The sequence below is a fragment of the Miniopterus schreibersii genome (genome assembly GCF_964146895.1).
Source record: "Miniopterus schreibersii genome assembly, chromosome: X".
Lineage (NCBI taxonomy): Eukaryota > Metazoa > Chordata > Mammalia > Chiroptera > Miniopteridae > Miniopterus > Miniopterus schreibersii.
Window position 1 is genome coordinate 35,519,121 of NC_138104.1, and position 25,986 is coordinate 35,545,106.

Below are 25,986 nucleotides of genomic sequence, written 5' to 3' on the forward strand. Positions count from 1 at the left end.
ATAAGAGATTGCTTTGCTTAGAGTGCCCTGCTTTTGACTGATAAACCTCTATCTAATCCATATTAGATTTAAGATACTAAAGATAGTCATCTTAGAGGCTGTCACCCAAATGGAATCCTGTAAATGTCGTCAAGTTTCCAACTTTAGATATACTTCTCATTTTGATCCATGACTTTGTGAGTTTTTCTTTAGATTATCTCTAGTATAAATCCTTCATTGCCTTCACAAAGCCTAGATACTGCAAATTATAAGTCATTTTTCAATTGGTCTGTGCTGTGATTGCATTTCCTGTATAGGAAAGTTGGATATGATAGGATGGGATTGTAAGATTTGTTTCACCCATTTTCTTATTATGATATATTTTTTTAAACTTTCATAAGCTTGAATAGAGTAAAACCGCCTTTGCAAAAGCATGTCAGTTTAAGTGATAAAATTAATATATATTACAGAGCATCTGCCACTAGATCACTGTTTATATCTGCCTAAGCTCGTTTAGTACACAAACTACTATCAAGTGTGCCTTATTCTTTCCCAAGCAATGGCAGACAGCTGAACTCTTGGGTAAAACCATTCTTTGTAATCTATTTATATACACTTTTATTTATATAACACATCAAGGACTAAAATAAACTGGTAGTCACAGACACTATTCATGACTGCAATGATTTTCCTTTGAGAATGAAAAAAGATGATTTTGATATTATTGTTAGTTTAAGAAATATTACTCTAAGTGAAGAAGGTTTTTTTATTTCAATAAAAGGATAAAGCTATATGTCATTGTCCCTCTGCAAGGCAATGAAAATTGACAGGCATTTGTCTTATTCCTCCAAAATCCAGGACCACTGAGTCCAGTCCCTTTCACCAAGTGGGACATAGTAGAATTGATAATAGGTGATATTTCTCCTGAGAAGTACTGATTAATTTTTCTTTCAATACGTAACTTCAGTTTTGCTGAGCTGATTCAAATTATTTACTTAATTATTTCACTCCCACCACCTGCATGGACTGACACTACATTACAGGCTAAGAATGAATATAGTTTTAGGAAGCTATCTTTCAAATACATAGCCAGCAGAGACAGAAAAGACCTGGGTGGATAATTAATTATTAAAAAGCATAATTTCTCTTCCTTAGGTTAAATGCTTTTCCCATTTATTTCACATAACAATGTTAACAAAGTGATGGCCTTCACTTTTCTTTTTGTTGTAATGTAGGAATTGATGTGTGGGCTCCCATAAAAAATACATTTTAAAGAAATATAGAGGGCTTATGAAGTCAAGTATCCTGGGTATTTGGCAACAAAAATACCTAATTAACAGTTATATAGGCAAAACTTGTTAAACTGCGGATTTAGATAATTTTCTGTGGCATCTGCAAGAGTAAGCACAACCATCTCCATAAAACATATAAACCATTATTAATTTTTAACAAGCTGAATGGTATTTTCTTGTTGAATTTTTCAGATGAATAATTGACAATGTACATGTATATAAAAATTTGCCTGGAAAAATATTTGGACAGTTTTATTTTGCCTTCAGATATCTGACCCTAATGTTCCTAATTATGAAAGGTGCAATTTTAATGATCCATTATTAGGCAATTCTTTTAAAGTTTCATAGTTTTATTTTTTTATTATTATTATGTTTAATATATCTTTATTGATTTCTGAGAGAGTAAGGGAGAGGGAGAGAGAGAGATAGAAACATCAATGATGAATCATTGATTGGCTGCCTCCTGCATGCCCCCTGCTGGGGATCAAGCCCGTAACCCGGGCCTGTGTCCTGACCAGGAATTGAACCGCAATCTCCTGGATTCTAGGTTGATGCTCAACCACTGAGCCACACAGGCCAGGCTCATCGTTTTCCTTTTAATTTTACCAATTGTCTACATTCAGAATTAGATATTTAACTAATCAAACGTTTAACTAATAATTACTCTAATATTATTCATGCCAACAGTCTCAGCAGACCAAGACAAAATTTGGCATTTCTCTGAGTAGTATCCTAGTCAATCAAACTGGTCTTCCACTTTTTATAACATGTAATTAGATTACTGGTAAGGATCAATCAAAGTGTGTAGCCAGGGAAAGATTAATTACTTCCTTTTTGTGAATTAATTAGTACCATATTAGAGCGCTAAGCAAACCTGATCTAGCGAAAGAAAAATGAATGTCAAAGACATGTTAACTTGAGATATAGTTTAGCAGAGAGATTTGTCATTTTTACATTAATGAAAAAATATATTCCTCCTTATTTTAAATGTTGAACTTCCTTAGTCCTAAATACTCTTGGATAACTATTTTTTTTTTCTTTTGTATCATAGAAACTTGTAATGTGAAAAAAGGCATTAACATTTTTTAAAAGGTGATGAAATTTTACACATAAGTATTGTTACTTTAAGCTCAAATTTTAGATATTAGATCAGCTGTAACATTTTCAGATAGAGTGACTTCATGTGTGAAATGACCATATCCAGGGAAAGGTTTTAAAAAATGCAGATGCTATAACTTTGGCAGTCAAAGAAAATTAAAACACTGATTAAACTAGGACCTTTTCCCCCTTCACTTAAGAGAATTCTCTCTGAAAATGAACTGACTTACTGCTGGTAAACTGAAGACTGACTTGAATCTCATAAAAGACATTCTATTTTACCATTTTTCTTCCAAAGAAACATGAATGTTATCTATGATCATTCAAATTATAATATGCCAGTAGATTTTTAGAAATTTAGAAGGTACCTTTTTCTCTCTAACTCACCCATAGTGAGTGAGTAGCAATGCATTTTCTATTTAAGAGAAAACACACACACATATCTGAATTCATATATATGAACTAGTCAAAAATCTCTGAAATTTAGCATGTAGACCTTAGCTAATATTTGCATGTGTGTCAGAACTTATCCTGAATTATAATATCAGAGCAATGTTTTAAAAAAGAAAGTTGGAAAGCATTAACTCTTCTCTTCATAAATTATATTTTATCTAATGCTACTTATAAACAAGTAGATATGAATATTGAGCCATATGTAGTTTAGTGTGTTTAGAGTATTCCCAAGAGGATCACACTGACCTAAAATCTCTCAATTAATACTACATCTTGATATATAAAATTCCTAGCAGTACACAGTCACACCCTGTTCTCTACTAGGGCCACACCTTTGTGTGTCTCCACAAAAGCCTTTGAAAATGCAAGACACGACCTGTTAGAGTATCCACAGTAACCCAGAATCGACCAATAATGCTATTTATGAATTGGACTTCTGTTTGTTTGTTTCTACCAAAATAACTAGCTTCGAAGAACAAGGTCCCTTGGAAATGGTACACATTATTTGATGGAGTGATAGTGGGAGGGAAGCTCTGGAACAGAGGCTGTTAGCCAAGAAAGACAAAATTTCAGAATGGCATTAAGTGACTCATGCAAAGGCTAAAGTCAGAAGATTGCAATTGTGAAATTTAAAAATTCAAAACGCTTTCAAATGAAATTAAACAAAATGTTTTATTAAACTTTTCTCCTAAAAGAGAAATAATTGGATTGCATTTGCTTGTTTCTTTATCTTAAAAAGGAAAGTTAAGATTCTTGGCAAAAGACTTGCAAGAATGGATAGCATAATTTATTCATCTAATCAGCACATATTTATCAACCTGGGAACTATAGATTAAAGTATTAATAAATCCCTTTAGCGCATTTTGGGGAAAATCTTATTCATAAAAGTTGTATTTCAGTTTTTGTGAAGTTACAAGGAATTTTCACAAATATTTTGGGTAATTCATTAGCAGAAAAGAAAGTAGATTGAGGATATAATGCATTTCAAAATATGAAATGGGATCTGCATAAATTAATTCCATTGCTTAAGGACAGCATTTATTTCCTCCAGCAGTTTACATTCCTATTTGTGGTGCTATTGACTAACACTGCACAGTTTATTGGCAGCTGCTCCATATCACAAAACCCATTATTATGTACTATTTCAGAGCTATAGAGTTTCTTTTTTGAAGGATCAATGTACCTTATCATCTGTATTAGCCTAAAGAGATTATTTTGCTATGGCAAATTTTGCATCACCTATTTTTTTCTTTTTAATCAAAACAAAACGCACACATGTACTTTGTTAAAAATCTCACTAGTATGCCATTTTAAGATAATACAACTTCTCTAAAGTGAAGTATTGTGTTTCTTGCACTTGTAATAATAAGTTCTTTTATTGTCCAAAATGGAACACTTAATCAATAAATTCTTTTGGAACATGGTTTAGAGGGAAGTTCCAGGTCTAATGAGAGAGTAAGTAGTTAATATTACAGTAAAAATAAACTTTTATCATTGAGCCATTAATATTGTTAGACATATACAGAAATGGACATTAATTTTTAATTATCTCTACCCGTTGCATAAGCTTATTAAATTAGCAAAAATATATTATTTGTATTACTATTATTATTGCCTCCAGCCATCCCAATTTTAAAATAAAGTCTAATTAATAAAGAACTTTGTTAACTTACATTTTGTCATTGCCTCATTTTTTAATTATGAACAAAATATTTAACGATCAAAATCATATTGTTAATCTGATCAGAGGAAAGAAATGTTTAGTCCCTAGTAGAAACAAACAAAAAATGCAGCTCTTAAGTATGTTAGCTCATACATTGTTGCTAACACTTGCATTCTTAACTATAAATAAAATCCGGTCCTGTAAATAACTCTTTGAGTATTTTGAAAACAGCCACTTATTATTATATATAATTTATTATATGTAATTAGGATCAATAAACTTGTATTGAATTTTTTACAAAATATCTTTATTGTTGAAAGTATTACAGGCCTCCCTTTTCCCCCCATTGACCCCTTCCTCTCCACTCCAGTTTCCTAAATATGTACTGAATTTTAAAGATTTCATAATTTCTAACACATACCAATTCTGCACCTGTTACTATCAATAATATCCCACCTTAGTCTCATTCAGTTGGAAAGTTTATTTTAGGGCGAGATCCACACTGTGGATGCTTACTCTGTTTACTCTTTCATTGTTGCTATGCAATTCTATGCAATTGCATTGTTGCTATGCAGTTCCTTTGCCTATGGCATAGGCAAAAGAATCAACTCTCTAGTTTATAGAAATGATGCTCATTTCAACTCTATATTCTTATCTGTTAAGTGGGAACTGATATGCTTACAATTAAAATAATAATTTATGGAGTAAAAAAGAGCAAGGACACCTTCTTTAATGTATATTTGTTACTTATGACCGTATTGTTATTAGAGATTGACTCAGATTATTTTAGCAGCAGATACAGTCACAACTTTGTATTTTTACAAGAAATCATTATGTCCTCTTGGACATAGTAAATGAAAGGCAGAAGAGTGTTGCATGTTATAGAATTTGTCATCCTCAGAGCAAAGAGTCATAAATTATTCTAAGTATAAAATTGAATACAGGCATCACAAATGTTTAGGATTTTCTGAATTTGGTGACTAAAGTCTCTAAAGTGTTTATATTGAAACACCTTTAATATCCAATGTCTACTCTTGTAGAGAGAAAAAGGTTGATGTTATGCTGTCATTGGTTCTGTATGTTTAGTATTAGATTACATTGTAATGTTCAACCAATTGATTTCCTTTATTTTTGGTGTTTCAAAAATAAAGGATTAAGACACAATGATGGGGAAGCCATTTTTTTTTTATCTCACTCATATGTGGAATCTAATGAACAAAATAAACTGGGGAAGCCATTTTGTTCTCAGATCTAGATGCTTTGTTTAAAGTATGCACTATACAAACCTTAATGCTCAAAATAGCTTTTCAAAATTTCTATTTTATATTAATTTATTTTATATGTTTATGCTCAGTACTTGGTCTCTTTTTTTCCATATTGGTTTATACCTATGTCTCTTCTCTAGCACATATATGGTATGCTCTTTTGTATCCATACACTTCATGTATAAAAACATATCTGGAGCAAATTATAATATTTAGAACTCAATCTTTTGAGATATGTATAACCTTACCAAATTTTGTATTTCCTAAAATTATCAGGAAGCTGGATGTTTAATACATGTTAAAGGTAATAAATTTAATGAAGTTCTGTATTTAGTATCAGCTTCATGATCCTTTTTAAGAATTCAACATCTTTGGATTCTGTAAAATATAGCCTTTTATGCCTTCAGTCTGAAGAAAATACTGAATTTCTGTAAAATATAGCCTTTTACGCCTTTAGTCTAGAGAAAAAATCTGAATATCTTTCTAAACACTAACATGGCATAAGACTTGTGGTTTCAGCACATTATTGGAAACCTCAAATCAACTCCTCTGCATTGGAGTCAGGATCTCTTATATCCTTAAAAAAAATAATTTTCTATGGTTCTTGTTTATGAGAAAAAAATCTAAAAATAGTTTTCATGAATTATAAAAATAATTTATATGTATACAAATAAATTAAATGAATAAAATAAAATGTCTGGTTATGTACATATAAATACATGTATATGCAGATATAAATAGAAAATCCTAGCTATGCCTAAACAAAATAACTATATTATATTTCATAATAAATTTTATTCAAAGTAGATATCACACATTTCAAATGGATACATATTGGCCTTCAAGCTAATTTTGTATTTTTCCCTTTTAAAAATTTGTAACTCATATTAACATAATTAAATGGCCAGTGTTATATGGCTACAGTTGTTTGACTTGCAAACAATAAGCCCACTTATACTGCAGGACAAGAGAGGTACAACTTACTGGATTCAGGATCAGAGTTGCCATCTCCTTCAGTGCGGTTGTTGGGTGCAGCATGATCGAAGTACTCCTCCTGAGGATAGCCAAGGGGCAGAGCATGGGATGTGCTGGGAAGGCTGCCTGCATCATGGTCTCCCAGTCCACCATCACTGCTGCTTTCCTGAGAGCCTTCTGGTAGGTGAAATGTGACACGCCGCTGGGACTGAAAGGAAAAAAGAAAATTACAGGGTTTCAGCTATGATCTGAATAATTACTTAATGCATCCAATTTAGAAAATACATTATTTCATCTATCTAGTGAGGTCACATTAACATTATGTTGATTTGGGAACAATTTCAGGCTTCTGTGAACCTGCTTCACCTGGCAGCAGAGTTGCTTTCATTATATTTTGAAACAAGGCACAACCAGATGCAGAATAAAGTCACTTGTTCTAAAGCAAAAGGCTTTCAGCCTTTATAGACATTCAAGCACATTGGAAATTCTGATCATCATTTCAACATTGATTTATTGAGCGACTATTTGACAAGAATTCATTTTCTGAATAATAAGCATGAATAAATATAACAAAATTATATTGCTATATCTGTAATATTCTGGTAAATAACAGCAAATTTATTCAATCTTGTAGGCTTAGAAAATTTAAAGTGCAAATCATCTTTTCAAAGAATCTTAGGGGCAATATTTTGAATTGGAATTCATTTAAATTGATTCTACACTCTAAAAAATAAAAATAGTTGCATGGTATGGATAGCAATTTATGGTAATTATAATAGCAAAGATAGGTATCATCTTAAATGGTAATTATAGCAGGATATTTTATATATATGTCAAATATAAAGATGAAATATTTGGTTTCCAAAAACAAAAGGCTCAAGACATCCAGAAAGGGTGATAACTCTACCAGAAATAGCAGTACTTTGTTTGCAGCATTGCTATATGTAGTAGACAGTCTACAAAGATATCCCCTGCAATGGAGTCACCTCTTTGTATTCACACCCTTATGTATTCCTCTACCACACTAAATAAGGTAGGCCCTCTGCAACCAAACCTTGCAGCTTCTGTCTTGCTCCCTTGCAACACTCACTCTGGGGAAAACCTGCTTCATTGAAACAAGTCTGACTACAAGGAGACTGCCATACTATGAGGAAGCTCAAGATAGCCATGTGGAAAGATTGCATAGAAAGAAAGTACAATACCCAGAGAGGACCAGCTTTTCCAGTCTCTCTAGTTTAGGTGCTAGATATGTATATGAAGAACACATTCTGTTCATTCCAGTTTTAGGCCTCATTTGAATCACCCCAGCCATCTCCAGTCATTGTGTAGCAAAGATCGTTATCTCTGCTGGGCACTATCCTGACCTAAAAAAAATGTAATGTACAATTGGTTCTTGTTTTATGCTTCAAAGATTAGGGGTGGTTTGCTATGTAACAATAGATCAACCAAAACATTTCAACATTTCACTACTAGCAGTATGCAATATACAATTAAGAGAATTATTTAAGAAATTTAAACAAAGCTAAGTGAAATAAGCAGTTAGAGAAAGACAAAAACACCGTATGATTTCACATATATGTGGAATCTAACGAACAAAATAGAAACAGACTCATAGATACAAAGAACAGACAGATAGCTGTCAGAGGGGAGGGATTTGGGGGCTGGGTAAAAAAAAGTGAAGGGATTAAACAAAACAAAAAAAAAGAAAAAACGTCATGGACATAGACAACAGTATAGTGATTACCAGGGGGAAGGGGGTGGGGGAGGTAGAAAAGCATAAAGGGTGATGGAAGGAGATTTGACTTGGGGTTGTGAACACACAATACAGCATACAGATGGTATATTATATAATTGTACACTTGATACCGACATAATTTTATTAACCAATGTCATCTCAATAAATTCAATAAAAAAAGATGTAGGGAATAAAAATAATTTTTTTCCATGACAGAATGAAGATACTTTTGCAAATTCAGGTTTGACAGTCAGCAGTCTCTTCACATGAAGATGTTATAGACTGAAAGTCTGCTGCCCTTCAAAATTCATATGTAGAAACCTGATACCCAACATTATGGTATTTAAACATGAGACTTCTGGGAGATGATTGGTTATGAGGGTGGAGCCTTCATACATGGGAATAGTGTCCTTATAAAAACAGTCCCAGAAAGCTCACTCTCCCCTTCTGCCACATGAGGAAACAGTAAGCTAATTTTGTCAGCCCAGCAAAGCTGCATTTTATTTGACTGTTCTCTAAGAAGTCATATGCTCATTTTTTATAGGTTAAACTTCATTTAATTCCAAAATTTATTTTTAGTTTTTAAAATATTTTCACCCTCTTTAAGAAAAATATAAACATTCTTTACTCACAAACTTTTTCAAAATGCAAGACCTAGAAAAATGGCATTTTAAAATGCCCAAAACATTATATTGTAGACATTTATCTACAATTAACTATTGTATATATCTTAAAGGTTTTACTTAACACAGATTAAAAAATCATTGTATGTAAAATAATCCAGTTTATCATGATACTAATCTATAATTGCTTGCACCAAAATGCATGACTGTTAAGAAATATTTTTATTTTCTATAAGACACAAGTAACATTTCAAGTACATATATATGTATATATATGTGTGTGTATATATATATATATAAACATACATATGGTACATGATTTGTATAATGTGTCTAGTGTGTGTGCATGTGAATATATTTTTACCAAATACATTTTTAAAGTATTGGGCTTAGATAAACGAGTCTATGAATAAGAAAACAATTCTTGCTGACAAAATAAATTAATCTAGAATTTAAAATATGCTGGTTAAGCATGGAGTCATAGAGACTAACATAATATAAATTGCCAGTGAAGAGAAGGCAAAGTTGTGTTGAATGGTAGGAGTAGGGGCTAATGTTACTTTCTGATGTAAGGGGAATGGAGTTTTGTGTTCACTTATTTATCTATACACAAAAAACAAGGCAATTTAGTTTTTAAAAAATGTTTATCCCATCCTATGACACCTATACTAGTAGCTTAACTAAAAGCCCTAGCAAAAAATGCCCTAGAATTTATCTGTAATTGGCCTGATCATGTACTCATGCTCAATTTTCTTGACCCTCACAAATTGAATCCTGTTAAGTGTAAATAACAGAGAATGAAAGGGTTTGTAAGACTCCTTTTGGTGAACAAAACTGCTTTTTGTCCCTTCTTAATTGTGCATAAAAATACTACCAGCACTAGTCCCATGTTCCTGAAATGCAGTTCTTATATTTGATAGTATCACATATACACCTTTGAGATTTCAAAAGCAAAACAGTCATATTAACAAACACTCTTGTTTACATTAGCTTTAACAAATATCAGAAGGTCTCAAGTGAAGACCAGGGTTTGTTGTCTGGTCATTAATGGCTCTATATCATTTTTAAGTCTTATAAAGTTCAACAAAATCAAGGATTTGCTTTCTTTCTCATTCATGGTTTCAAAGTTTGCAGTCTAAAACACTCTTACCTATTTCTATAATCCATGAAAGGCATTCAAATATCATTATTTCAGTCTAGGTATTCTATTTCTATATTCAGTGAATTCGCAAGAGGCTCTATATTTGCACATCTGTGAATAAGTAGGGTGTCCATCATTTTATAAATCTCCATGAAATAGTTCCTTAAGTTAAATTATTAGAATTTAATTTTTAAGGAATTGTTTTAAAAGGCTTCTGAAAAATTAAGATTTAATAAGAAAAGAACAGTTAACTATTTTTCCTATGGTTACTCCAATAATTCTTACTTAAGCTTGCTTTTTGCAATTTGTGACACTTCCAGATAAAACTGAACATAAAATAATTATATGAACTTAACAATTTATGAATCCTTTGTAGTAAATTGTAGAAACTTGCTTAACTCATTTGCCCTTTCCTTGTGAATGGATAAATCCTTTCTCTCTGATGGTACCTTTCTGCTCAGATTCATCATATGAAGACATTCAACTTAAGGAAGCATTTTTCTTACCCAATATATTTAGAAATATTAACCATTTCACGAAAATCATTCCTAAGTCTCTCAAAGAGAAAGATAAATAATTTCATTTTTTCAAGTGTTGAAGATTATTACTGTGCAGTATAAAAGAGTTATTACGCTAATGAACATGTCATAATTTGTCTGTCTGCAGCCCTTCAAGGAAGCTGTGACATACAAATTAAACAATTTATGACTGTAGTGATGACTTTATGGGACAGAATAAATCCTGGATCATTCATGAATAAATGTCTTACTGAATGGCGAGTTATTTTTTCTGCCAGTAGGAGAAAACTTCACAGGGTGTCTCTCTTTAATCTACATGCTACATGCCTTGTTTTTAGCTCAAATCAATCAAAATTTCAGAAAATATGAATGCGTAGAAATAATACTGCTGTCACCCAGATGAGTCATTACAAGCGAACTATCAAATTTGCAACATTCTTGTGTCCATTATAATACCTCCAGGAGGCATAATTCCATGCGAAACATCAAATGAATATCTCTACATTTCCATAACATGATGTAAATGGCACCTTAGAAAGGTTAAGCTGGCAGCAGAGAGGTTGCATGCAGACAGGCCAGCCTGTGAATCTCATAATGGAATGCATGAGTATCATGTTCCAGAGGGCTCATTAGAATTACCTGTCAAAGTGTTCAAACTAATCATACAACCTTGCACTCCCCCTGACTCCAATTCTAATACACCCTGACCTAGCTTACCTTTGATTCTCTGCCACTGTCAGTAACTCTGATTAGAAACAGTAATCATAGGTGGGGTTACTACTTTTTGAGGATTACCATGTATGTGCATTCTTGATATCAAACTAGTAAGCATATTTTAAGTTTCTGAGTTGCCATATATTATAATAACCAACAACTTCTTTCTGGATGTCAGAGGTTGTCTGCATTTTCTCATCAGTACTGTCTCTTATCAGAATAACTTATAATATTCAATATATCATAAATTAAAATGTGAAAAAATCTTAGAAACTCAGCATGGAATTTTTATGTGCATTATATGAGCAGCACATAAATCTCACTTGAAGCTCATAATTTCCAGTGTAAAATCTCCCAGATGACATATTATATATTAGGTCTTTACTATTTGACCCCATGTTTTGTTAAACTTCTGACTTTTTCAATTCAAGTCATCTTGCAAGAGAGATCAATTCACCTAATTGTTTTATCACTTTTTCATTTCATAAAATTTGAATGGTCTGTCTCATTTCTTTTTAAAAAAATTTATCTTTATTGTTGAAAGTATTACAGATGTCCCCTTTTTTCCCCATTGACCTCCTCCACCCGACACCCACTCTCCACCACACTATTGTCTGTGTCCATGGGTTATGCATATATGCATATTTTCATTTTCAAATGCTATTCCTGAAGTTTTTACACTTTAAGGCTTTATTAAAATACCATCACATATTACTAACATGTTCAGAAAGTTCTTCATGATGCTCAGTTATCTCAGAATCAGATCTTCTCTTAGCTCTGTTTCACTATTAAATATTTCATAGCACTTGGTAATTTTTTAAATTTATTTTATTTTATTGATTTTTGGCAAATGAGTCAAGTATTTTTGTTTTTGAGAGAGAGAAAGGAAGAGAGGGAAAGAGAAAAAGATAGAGAAACATCGATGTGAGAGAGAAACATCGACTGGTTGCTTCCCGCACACAGCCCAACTGGGGATTGATGGGGGATCAAACCCACAATCTGAGTGTGTGTCCTGACTGGGAACTCAACCGCCACCTTTTGGTGTACAGGACGATGCTCATACCAACTGAGCCACACTAGCCAGGACCAGGCATATTTTTTTGATGATAGAAGACTACATGGCATTACATGTGGACATCTTTCCTTGAATCATGGTTCATTTCAGATCAACCAAAATGAAAGTAATCTATTTGTAGATAGGTAAGATAAAGCTTCTTCTTTCTAGGATGTTGTTGGTTGTAAATTGTGAAATTGGCAATTGCCAGATTTTTGTGAATGTTTAAATGAAATAGCATTATTATAAATGTTCGAGAAAGTACACTTGCATAACTAACAATTAGAATAGGACAAAACTGAAACTGGCATGTGTCCAAAAATGGCATTAATATTAAAACCAGACATTAAACTAAAAGCAGACCATTGTAATGGTCTCAAAGATAAAACCCAAGCAAACAAAAGTCTGGGACCAGATGGATTTACAGGCGAGTTTTACTAAACATTCAAAGAAGAATTAACACCTATTCCATTCATACTATTCCATAAAATTCAAGAGGAGGGAAAACTCCCAAACTCTTTTTATGAGGCTAGCATCATCCTAATCCCAAAAACAGATAAAGACACTACAAAGAAAGAAAATTACAGGCCAATATCCCCGATGAACGTAGATGCTTAAATCCTCAACAAAATACTAGCAAACTGGATCCAGCAATACATTAAAAAAATCATACATCATGACCAGGTGGGATTTATTCCGGTGATGCAAGGCTGGTACAACATCAGCAAATCAATAAATTGGATATATTACATAAACAAAATGAAGGACAAAAATCATATGATCATATCAATAGATGCAGAAAAAGCATTCAACAAAATCCTGCACCCATTTCTGATAAAAACTCTCAGCAAAGTGGGGATAGAGGGATCATACCTCAACATAATAAAGGCCATATATGACAGAACTACAGCCAACATCATACTCAATGGGCAAAAACTAAAACCACTTCCCTTAAAAACAGGAACAAGACAGGAGTGTCCACTTTCACCACTCCTATTCAACATAGCACTGGAAGTCCTCCCCATAGCCATCAGACAGGAAGAAAACATAAAAGGCATCCAAATTGGGAAGGAGGAAGTAAACTGTCATTATTTGCAGATGACATGATATTGTACATAGAAAATCCTAAAGACTCTACCCAAAACTACTAGATTTAATAAATGAATTTAGCAAAGTATCAGGATAAAAAATTAACGCCAAGAAATCAATGGCATTTTTATACACCAATAATGAACTCTCAGAAAGAGACACTCAAAACAAACAATCCCATTTACCATTGTGAGGAAGAAGGATCTCATACCCTTTGGGACAGTCTAGATGGACCTGGAGAATATTATGCTAAGTGAAATAAGCCAGGCAGAGAAAGACAAACATCACAGATCTCACTTGTATGTGGACTCTAAAGAACTTAATAAACTGATGAACAGAATAGATTCAATGACATGAAAGCATGGATCAGACTGACGAATGTCAGAGGGAAGGAGGGGGGTGGGTGGGTGGAGGAGAAGAGAGTAACCAAAGAATTTATATGCATATATGCACAACCCAAGGACATGAACAATGGTGGGGAGAGGGACTGGGGAGGGAGGTGGGGCAGGGTGGAATGAGTCATTGGGGGGAAAAAGGGACATCTGTAATATTTTAAACAAAAATTAAAATTAAAAAAAAACAAGATACAGTCAAGATGGTTTGGCAGGTAAACTCTATCAGACTTTCGAGGAACAATTAATTATCCTCTGCTAGTCATCCCAGAATGTCGAAAGAGTAAAAAGCTTGTTTTATGAGTTAATGTTTTCTAGATTCCTAAGCCACTTAAAGACAATATCAGAAAAAATAGTATGTCCATTTTTCTATGAATAAAAAATAAAAATTATATATAAGAAAAGATAATACCCAGGTATCGATTTTGAAAAAGAAAAAGAAGAAAGATCTACATTATTTTTGGTGTTAACCATATCTAGGTTTAGGGACTTATATTAAAATTTATGAGTTACCATAGGACCTTCATTATCCATAACCAGTACTTTGACATCCTCAAACTATACAAAAAAGTCATTCCAGGAAGTAAGGGAGAAGTAAAAGATATGCAAACTGCTAAAATATTTATCACTAAGTTCATGCTCAAAATTATATCTACCTTACTGTGCTTTAACAACTTTGGTTATCTATTTCTTCAACTCAAAGTGTGTTAGGAGGGTTGGTAGCTGCTAGAAATGAAAACATTGACAGAAAGAGAAATTTCCACCAACTATCCTTAGATCTGCCTTCTGTATCTATGCACTACATGACAAGCCTTTCAGTGTCTAAAGTTAATTAAGCCTCAAGTACTAATATTCCAATTCCATGTTAAAATCCCCATCCTAATTTGGCATAGTTTTCAGATCTTTTACCATCTTACTAACCCTTTTCTTTTTTGCCCATATAATTTATTTACATAATTAACAAAGTCTGATCTTAAGTATTTAATTCTTTATTACTGTTGATATATGAGCTTGAGAGATGATGGATTTCTAGATAACATATGATACAATCATTTTTAAAATAATATTAGTCAATATTATCATTTTCTAGTTGTTAATTTATTTGAAAATTTGTTACCATGAGGGAAGCCACAAGTTTTGTTTTGAAAAGTGCTTTGTCTCAGATGTCACTTCTTTATATTTGCAAACTATTTTTTCATTGCCATAGTTACAAAATGTCTGTTTAATTGATGCATTTTAAGCAAACCAAATGTCATTCAAGCTACAGATGGTTTCTGACTTGAATTATATAGGTTGGAATCATTATGCAGTGTACAGTGAAAGATAAAAACTTGGCATTGTCATTAACTGCATAAACACTTGGAACAAAATATTCTGTTGTTTAATGTTAACAGAAATCACAACAAAATATGTGATGGCAAACAACAGTACGGTGGTTACAAGAGGGAAGAGAGGGATAGGGGAAAGATGGAGAGGGTACAGGAAGTCAAATATGTGGTAACAGAATGAGGCTAGACTTTGGGTGGCATTGATGTGTTACAGAATTGTACACCTGAAACCTATATAATTTTATTAACCAGTGTTACCTCCCATGAATTCAATTTAAAAAAATAAATAAATAAATAAAGCAATAGAATGGAGAAAAAAAAGTACAGGATAGTGATCAAATACCAGTTTAAAAATAATAGTGACTAGACATTTTTTTAATAAAATTGAGGAATGTGAACATCAGCTAGCATGCTAATAATTTCTTCAATGTGTTATACCAAACATTGGTAACTTTTTTGCTTTAGACCCTTTATAGTGTACATATACCATGTTCAACTTCATCTTCTTTACCTGATGCTCATCAGTGCATCAAAAATACTGCTGCTCATGTAAAATGTGTCCCTTCCTGGAAATTAATCTAAGATTAAAAGACCAATGTTTCCTTTGAACTCTTCTTATTTTTTTTAAGATTTGAAGTTCTATAATTCCCATTAGTCATCAAAGAGAAAATTTAGGTAGCTCTATCTTTCAGCAACAATTGCCAGTGATGAAAGGTAGCAGCAAGCAATGTAGGGGGTGAATATAGTTGAAAGTAGAAGGGAAACAAATTGCAAACAATTAGTATCTGTAGCACTGCTGGACACTTTTATTATGGAGCTCCCCATACAGATGTATTTTTTTAAAAGCAGTCCTCCCTTTTTTATCTTACATACAAAGAATAATGCCCCTACATTCCACTCACCACACCCACTCATCCTACACACACATACACACACAAATGGTATTAAATAATCTCACAGTAATCTACAAGTTAAAAAACGAAATATAATTATACTATAATCACAGGAGGAAATTCATATGACACTATCCTTTTCATTGTTTTTAAAAGTTATAGACATGTATTTCTTAAATATATCTAAACTGGGAATGAAATGCAAAAACTGGTAGAAAGATTTAGTCTCCTAACTTAAAACCCTCAAATTAATCTTATATATTTACCTTAAATATATTATCTGGACTTAATGTAATATTAATTTTGTTACCTTTCATTACATTTGTAAATTACAGATAAAAAGGAATGTGATGTTGATGAAATTGATTAGCTAATGTAATCCACTATCCAGTGTTTTTGAAAACACTATATGCATACAAATAACTGAGTTAATATGTTAATAATGTAGATTCCTGTGTTCCAACCCTCAAATATTCTTATTGAGTAGGTCTAAGGTATGCCTCAGATGTTGACGTATATGATCCTTGACCAAAATTTCAGGGGGAAAACGGGGAAAACAGAAGCACTGATTAAATTTTCTGAATATATTTCAAATAAGCAATTTATCTGACAGTTTAAAGTAACCTAGCCTTATTAGGAAAATGGAATTCTAATGCCAGATTCTAATTTAAAAACTTTACAAAAGTATTATTTTATAATTTTTATACAGTAGACATTTTCTTTTTGCAACAATGTTCTATTTAATCCCATCTGCTTTCTTGACATTCATGGAGGAACAAATAAATAAAGACAACTCATAATGAATCTACTGAAGGGAAATTAAATAAATCACCTGTATAAAATGAATAAACAAAAACCTCACTTGAAGTGAAATAGGGAGGCCAGAAGGGGGAGCTCTCATGCACTATAATCAACTGCAAAGTGCAAAAGGGAAAACTCTCTGTAGTAGCCCTTCCCAACTTCCTTTTCTCCTCTAAAAATGTTTCCTTTTATTTGTTTTAGAGGACTTGCTCTTGTCTCATCATGGCTGCATGCAGCAGACTGCATTTCCTTGCTCTTCTCAAATTATCCCATTTTGGTAGATTGAGAATGTCTGGCTGACATTTTGTTTACCTGCAAAATATTTGGCGACCGTAGGAGGATCCGGAGAAGACCCTTGACTTCTCTGAGGCTGGAGAGCAAACCGGGGAGGCCTTCACAGAGCCCGCTGAGCTTGTTGTTTACTGGTCATCCCAGGAGTTTGAATGTAGGTGTCCTCCTGGAGCCCAGCTTCCATTCACTTTGCATCTTTAAACTCTCTGGGCTCTATTCAGGATGTATTCAGAGGTTTCTTACTTTTCTGTTAAAGGCTCTATTTGTCTGCAATAATTGTTTTGGCTCTTCAGCCTCACTCCCTCGGGATCAGGCTGTTTCTTAAGACTGTCTTAATCTTTGGTCCAATTCCCTTTGGAAACAGACCGTTTCTACTGAAACTGGCTGGACTTCAATCTGGTTCTGAACTAGATTCTCTTATTGAAACTCCCATTAGTTCTTATTTCTGAAGTTCGTTCTACACTTTAGATTAAAGGATACAAATGGGAAAGGTTAGATCCTACAAAGTTCAGTTGGTTACATTTTACAGTTTTAAATGAGCAGTGTTATCTCTAGAGCTCTGGTGTAGTGATTTCCACTTATACCTTGACAATTCTTCAGTAAGTGAACATTGCATAGAATAATTGTAATTGCACCTAGAATTTATATAAAATATTTTCTTGAATGTCTGAAAATGATTTTAGTATTATTGATTTTCATCATTACTGTGCAAAGATCTGTTTAGAAAAGAATGATTTTGAACATTTTCCCCCCACATTTTTAAGGAAAATATAAGTAACTAATAAGTAAATGACATAACAGTCATATCATATGTAAGAACTGGTGAAACTTTAAGAAATGCCACTGAGTAAAGTTTAAAATTAGATATAATGTTAAACTTAAAGATGTTGAAACATTAAGTTATTGCTATAAATAACTTAATAGAATTTTTCCCAAAAAAATTAATACTGAAGAGTTAGGAGCAACCAACTGCTATTTCTTTTACTGCCAAAAGAAGAATGTAGTGGACTCTTAATATTTGCTTTCATTTTGACATCAGCCTCTGGAAAATATTTTGCTAATCAAGACCACTTTCACTAAGCAACTGTGGGCAGCCAAGCAACTTAAAATATTTCACAGCTTCCTAATATAAACATAGCATAAAAGAATTAATTTATCTCTATTGTTGAAAGATAAATTTGCTGTATATTGGTGCTGCTGAATATTTAGTTCAATAGCATCATGGAACTGCAAATCTTAAGATAAGTTAGTTTTCATGTTCCTTTAAAATAGTTTACCCATAAACCCATTCAAATTTTGTTGTGGTAATAAAGCAAAATTAATACACCACTTGAGAAAATAAGTAACCTCATGGTAAAATGGTTAACTTTAAGGTTAGAAGTTGGTCATAAGAAGTGGGATAAATTCAAATTAAAGACAATTGTTCATTTCACAATTCATTTTTTTAAAACAAGTTTGATATGTTTATTTGTAGTTAATTTCATAGAAGAGAGTTTACTGTGGTCTAAATGATAACAAAAATAAATTGTTATGTTTAAACTTAAAAATATGACCTCAGACCAGATGGGCAAGGGGTGGGGAAAACAGAGACCATCTTGAAGTTACAAAGGAGATATGCAAACGCACACACACACATACACACACAAAGTAGACCTACTTTTGCCCTCCCCTGTATATACAAATACCAAATTAAAGTGTTGTACACCTGAAACTAATATAATGTTAGAAAAATATATTTAGGTACATTTATAAGCATCAATAATCAAATAATTATTTGATTATTGATCAGCTGTTAGAAAAATTCAAATTGTTAATGTTGAAGGGGAGTAGAATTTGTTATTCAAAATGTACTACTTTGGCATGTGGATTATTTTGAGCTGAAGGCAATCAAGACCCAGCAGACTCAAGAAAACCTTTTACCTCTCCCTTCACTACCTAAAAATATTTAGTTACCGTGGCCTAGAAAGAGAGCTATTATCAGTGATAATGATACCTTTGTAATGAACCCAGTTATTAATACCTGGGAAGGAGCAAGGAGAAGGCCAAATATTGCAGGCATGCCATTTGTGCAGCTTTGCCAGGAAACTGCAATTTAGACACATGCCCAGTAAAGTCTGGGTGACATAGAGAAGATATTTGACTGTGAAAGGTCATTGGCCAGAGTAGGCGTGGCCACTGGAAGCCTGGGAAGATTTGAGATACTTAATCTCCTGAACAAAGGAGTTCTCTCTCTCCCTCTCAGTTCTTGTGGGACTCTTGGGACTCCTGTTGCAGGGGGTGAACTCTCCTGGCTCCCTTGCATTCTCCCACATGGCTCACAGCCATTTGGACCCCACACACAATAGACTAATGAGATGCAACTAGCCGGATGCTACACTGCACCCAGCTCCACCATGGAACAGAAACTTTGGACACTGGCTTTGCTTCTAGTTCTGCTGAATCTCCAGCTGCACAGTTTCCAAGACTGGATTAAGGGAAATTGGACTTCAGAAACCCAAGGATGTAATTCTATGCAAATAAGGATCACTCATCCTCCAGTGCAAGTCTCAGAAAACTATTTTTCTCAAGATATTGTAAGAACCCCACTCCCACTAGCAATGGAGAAAGACCATCCATGCATTTCTCTGATAACAATCACTTTATTTGAATGTTCTATCTGTATGGTAAGGCAAACATCTAATTACCAAATATCTACTCTTCTTATCACCTTGTGCATTACCCTCTCCCCTTGGATGCTTCAGGCCTTTATCCTATTCTTTAGCTCAAGATGGCATATAAGCTGCAATTGCCTGGCTGCCTTTGGAGCTCATATTTTTATGGGGCTCTCATATGTACAAAGTTAAATTTGTTTTTCCCCTGTTAATCTGTCTTATGCCAATTTAATTACTAGACCAACCAAAGAACTTAGAAGGATAGAAGGGAAAATTTTTTCTTCTCTTTCACTGCCTGTTGGCCTCATTCAAAAATGGCTACTTCATAATTTCTGTCAGAGATTTTACTTTTCAAAAGTATCTATTTAAGAGTAATATTTTGATCTTTCCTTACTTTGAAATCTAATGCAGTCTCCAAAAATATTTATCTCCCATTATCAATGTGTAGATACACAATTATAAAAAATCTGAACTCCAACTGAGGGATTTTTACTAATTTAAATGAGATTATAGGAGAAAATGTGGTTGAATTTGGAGGTGGTGTGGACGAAAAGGGGGCCTCATACTAAACCTGACCAGTGCAGGGGAGGCCTGCATGGTGGGAGTTATAAACTCAAAGACCTAAAGTAACCACATAAGCTGGTCTGAAATGAAAACTTTCTAACTAAAAGTGAGTCACAGTGAATAGTCACGTCCTAGGTCGACACCTTTTCTGACAAAAGGTCAATCTTTACCTTAAGTGAGCCTTCTATTGTATTTTTGCAGGTAACATAACATACCTTTGGTATGTCAGGGTAATCCCTTCTCAACGCCCCTCCCTGCACCAGAGCAAAAAACACAAAACCTCTCATTGTTACTGTTATGTCTATTGTTAACTGCTAGCTATCTTATACACACAAAGGTAAAAATGTATGTGTCTATTCGTTTTACTCTTTATTCAGTCCCAGAGATGTATAAAATAAGGTGCAAAACTGCCATTCTCTGGACCATTTTCTCAATCCGTTGAGATTTTGCTTCCTGGCAATTGTCATCAGTCTGGCTCAAATAAACTCATAAAAATTCTCTGCGGATTTAAATGTTTCCTATGTTGACAGTGGTAAATTAAAATAGCAAATACTTCAACCAGCAGCCAGAATCTGCATTATGCAAAGGAAAGCAGAATTTGCCACCCCAAATTATGTCTCTTTGGCATAAGGATTATTTTAGGCTGATTATATTTATGAAACTGTAGACTTAGGAAAAGCTCTGAAAACTAAGTAGAAGTTACCCTTTTGTAAGAGACATTTGCAATTATAAGGGAAAACTATTTGTAAGGGCGTGGCCCTCTCTGTACCAAGAAGATGACTAAATCTCCAAAAGTCTTATCAATGGAGAAAAGCAAGAGAACTAAATCTGCATAACAACCTTACCATTGTTAAGTGTACTTTCCCTGAAATCCTGGCACTCACTCACCCATCATTTTTTTGTGTTTAGTTATAAATGGTATTGAAGGGTACAATTTTTGAGATTTACTGTTTTCTTGGATATCTCCCATGCATACAGAAGGGACACATGTTATTAAACCTCTGTTTGTTTGTTTTTCCTGTTAATCTGTTTTTTATTATGAAGGGAGGTGTTTGACAAGAACCAAGAAGGATAAAAGGGAAATTATTTTTCCTCCCCCACACTAGCATGAAGATTGCATAATTTAAACTAGTATTTCCCAGTACTTGGTCTAGAGATAATAATGGCAGTGGTGGTGGTGGTGACAAGGTTGAATTAAATATTCAAATCACTAGATCAGATTGATACTATTTTAATTTAACTCAGTTATAAATTAACAGGAAAGAAGCAAAGAGAAGGCCAAATATTATAGTCATTTGTGCAGCTTTTCCAGGAAGCTGCAGTTTAACATTCCCCAGGAAGCCACCGGTCACACCTGGGAACAGGTCATTGGCCAGAGTAGGCATGGCCACAGCAAGAGCTGAAAGATTTGAAATATTTAATCTCTTAAACAAAGGAGTTTGCTCTCTTTTGCTGCTTTTGTGCTTTCAGGACTCCCAGGACTCTTGTTGCAGGGAGTGAGCTCTCCTGGCTCCCCTGCATTTATCAACACGGCTCATGACCATGTGGACCCCACACAATGGACTGATGGACAGTAACTAGCCTGATGCTAAACCAGACCCATCTCCACCATAGAACGGAAACTTTGGACACTGGCTCTGCTTCTATCTCTACTTAACCCCCCAGCAGCCCATCTTTCAGGACTGGATTAAGGGAAATGGGACTTTGAAAATACAAGGATGTAATTTCCCCAAAATAAAACTTTCTACCACATCTCATCCTCCTGTGGGGACCTCTAGAAATGATTATTCCAGTGGTACCCCAAGAACACCACTCCCACTAGCAACAGAGAAAGGCCATCCTTGCATTTAGCAGCTAACACCATCACAGATCTACTAAATAAGAATCTAAGGTGTCATAGCTAGAAAGCAGCATTTTCACCTGCACCATGCATAATTCTTATGCTCAGTAAATTTTGAGTGCCACTAATATTTAGCAATTACTATTGATGAATCATTAAAAACTGTTATTAATTGAATATTTATATTTAGGTAATTGAAGAAAAATAAGAGTGAAAATGCCTCGCACTTTGATGGGATTATCAAATTTTTAAAAAATTGTACCATAACTGAATATTCATTAACTAGATAGATGAAAATAATTATTGAATACTTAGAAGTCATTTCTAACCCATTAAAAATGCATAATATAAATCAGGAGACCCAATACGGTCAAAACAAGTTAGTAGAATCAGATGTGCATATAGTTGTATCTACTTCCCTCAGATAATCTACTCTCTTGATATTGATTTAAATCTGCCATAATGTATCTCATTTCTAAATTAGCTATGTTCACTTAAAGCTGTGGTTTCATGAAGTGAAGATAAGATGTACAATAAAGGAACTGAAAACTACATATATACCCATTGTGTTTTTGTTATATTAACAAGAAATTGAAAACATTATACAAGTCATGATCGATGTCATTTTTTGTTTGTTTGTTTTTAAATTTAGTTCAAAATATTACAGATGTCTCTTTTAATGATATTAATTCTTCCAATCCATGAGCATGGTATATTCTTCCACTTGTTTATATCTTCCTCTATTTCTTTTTTAAGTGTCCTGTAGTTTTCTGAGTACAGGTCTTTTACATCTTTGGTTAAGTTTATTCCTAGGCATTTTAATCTTTTAGTTGCAATGGTAAATGGTATTGTTTTTTTAGTTTCTCTTTCTGAGAGTTTATTGTTGATGTATAAGAATGCCATTGATTTCCGGATGTTAATTTTGTATCCAGCTACCTTGCCGAATTCATTTATCAAATCTAGGGGTACTTTGATGGAGTCTTTAGGGTTTTCTATGTACAATATCATGTCATCTGCAAATAATGACAGTTTTACTTCCCTCTTTCCAATTTGGATGCCTTTTATGTTTTCTTCCTGTCTGATGGCTGTGGGAAGGACTTCCAGTGCTATGTTGAATAAGAGTGGTGAAAGTGGACATCCCTGTCTTGTTCCTGTTTTTAAGGGAAATTATTTTAGTTTTTGCCCATTGAGGATGATGTTCGCTGTAGGTTTGTCATATATGGCCTTTATTACATTGAGGTCTTATCGCTCTTTTCCCACTTTGCTGAGAGTTTTTATCAGAAATGGGTGCAGGATTTTGTTGAATGCTTTTTCTGCATCTATTGATATGATCATATGATTTTTGTCCTGTATTTTGTTTTTGTGATGTATCACATTTACTGATTTGCTGATGTTATACCAGCCTTGCATCCCTGGAATAAATCCCACTTGGTTGTAGTGCATGATTTTTTTAATGTATCGCTGGATCCAGTTTGCTAGTATTTTGTTGAGGATTTTAGCATCTATGTTCATCAGGGATATTGGCCTGTAATTTTCTTTCTTTGTAGTGTCTTTATCTGGTTTTGGGATGTTCTATGTCATTTTAAGAGTAGTTTCTTATATAGTTTAATACAGGTAATAACATGTTAAATTTATTTCTTGTAAATAAATGCAAGTGGCAACTGCTTCCACAAAAGGGAAAAACAATTTCAACACACACACACACATTTTATGATTTAAAATCTAAAAAAAAGAAATCAAAAGAATCAAAACACATTAATAATCTTTTAAAAATGAAATAACAGTAGGTAAGTTAAAGTTACATTAGCAATACAGAAGAGCTAAATATTTATCTCTGAAATTATTTACTCAAGTAATATGCATGGAGATGTGTAGTATTTATTTTAAATTAATGGTAAATTCACTTTTATGTATTCATACAGTCATATGTACTAACAAAGAAAGTACCCATATATAAATTAATGCAAATGCTCTAAACAGATTATATGTCTTAAATAGATTTTCTAGGCTGTCTTGCAGCATAATTCAAAGTAGTGAACAAACATTATCTAAAAATTCTTTGATCAGTTCAATGGAAATATGCTTTCCTTAAAAAGATTGTCATATTTTGAATTAAAATTGCCTTAAATTCTCATAATATTCCTAGGGTTTCAGAACCCCAGAATCAAGAAATATTTTAGGTCCATATATTTTTTTAACATTATCAGTTATCTATGGCTTCTATTAAGTAATGATTTTATTTTATCTAAAATGTATACATGCTTTTAAAAATTCCTACAAATACGATGATATAATAAATTATGAAATGGTCATATAATCAACCTAATTATCATTTTTTCTTTAACCTCAATATATAAGCTTAAGATAATCTCATATGATAGTTTTAATAATACCATCTGGTTCAAAGTTACCACTGCTCTCCCTGGATGGCTGGCTCAGTTGGTTGGACCATTGTCCTATACACCAGAAAGGATGCTAGTTTGACTCTTAGTCAGGGTACCTACTTAGGTTGAAGGTTCAATCCCCAGTCTGAGCATATATGGGAGGCAACTGATCAAAGTTTCTCTCTCTCAATAGCATATGATATTGACTAAATATGAAAAATCAATCTGATTTTAGAGAATTTTTAAAATTTGTGACGTCTAGAGAGAGGGGATCAGGACAATAATGAATTATGTACATAAAGAAGTATGAAAGAGTTGAATGTGAAAATATACAGACTATTTTAAATATAAATTGAAGTTATTTCTCAACTCTAACATAAATGGAATAGAGTCTCACTGCATTTACAAGCCATTTCCAGTGATAACAGTGCCATAAGAAATACTAGGCTCTGTTCTCAGATTTATACATAATAAAGATCAGGATCTTCCTGACTTCTTTTGTCATTCTCAATCTCCACATAAATTATATGGTATGTACTCCACTATCAAAGTTAAGTTTTGTTTTTAGTTAATTCCAATATACTACCAATGAATGCATATATATGGCATTATAAAAACTAGAGTTGCAATAATTACAATAAACAGTGAATTGGAAACAGACTAGGAATTAAGTCTAAATGCAAAACAATGTATTAGGAAATATTTATATGAGTTATGGTACCTATACTATAAAATTGAAACAATACCCATATTTAATATTTAAAACAAATATTTTATCATCACATCTGTAATACTTGATTACATATTTATTTATATATTTCCCTTCTCCAACTAAATTGTAAACTTCTGGATGACAAGAACAGCTCATAATGTATGAATCTCAGCACATGTTGTCCTGCACATAGTCACAGGTTAGTGAGAGTTTTAGAAATAAGTGAATGCCACTGCCTTCACAGTGGAAATGAAAACACTACATTTTTGTTGCATCCTTTTTGTGACCACCAATTAAACAATTCCTTCCCTGTATTTAATTCTAATACTGATTTTTCTGGTGATATTCTATCATCCCAGGAGAATGTGTTTGTACCCTGATGGTATTCTTAATTTCTGTGATGGATGTGTGCATTATCACCAGGTATTGAATTTCACCAATTTAACAGTCCCACACTGGGCCTCTTTATTTATCCCCTGAATCTGTCGACTAGTGGCAGTTTAATATCATATAATTTCATTTTAAAGAAAG

General features: G+C 33.3%; 1 protein-coding gene across 3 annotated transcripts in view; it reads right to left on the minus strand.

Annotated features, from left to right (window-relative positions):
- The window catches only part of PCDH11X (protocadherin 11 X-linked), a 674,530-nt gene that overhangs the window by 170,843 nt on the left and 477,701 nt on the right, over positions 1-25,986 (minus strand). For all 3 annotated transcript variants that reach the window (XM_081126095.1, XM_081126094.1, XM_081126092.1), the window contains one exon: positions 6,735-6,933. In XM_081126095.1, the coding sequence (XP_080982221.1) occupies positions 6,735-6,933 (199 nt within the window). The remainder of the gene's footprint in view (positions 1-6,734; positions 6,934-25,986) is intronic.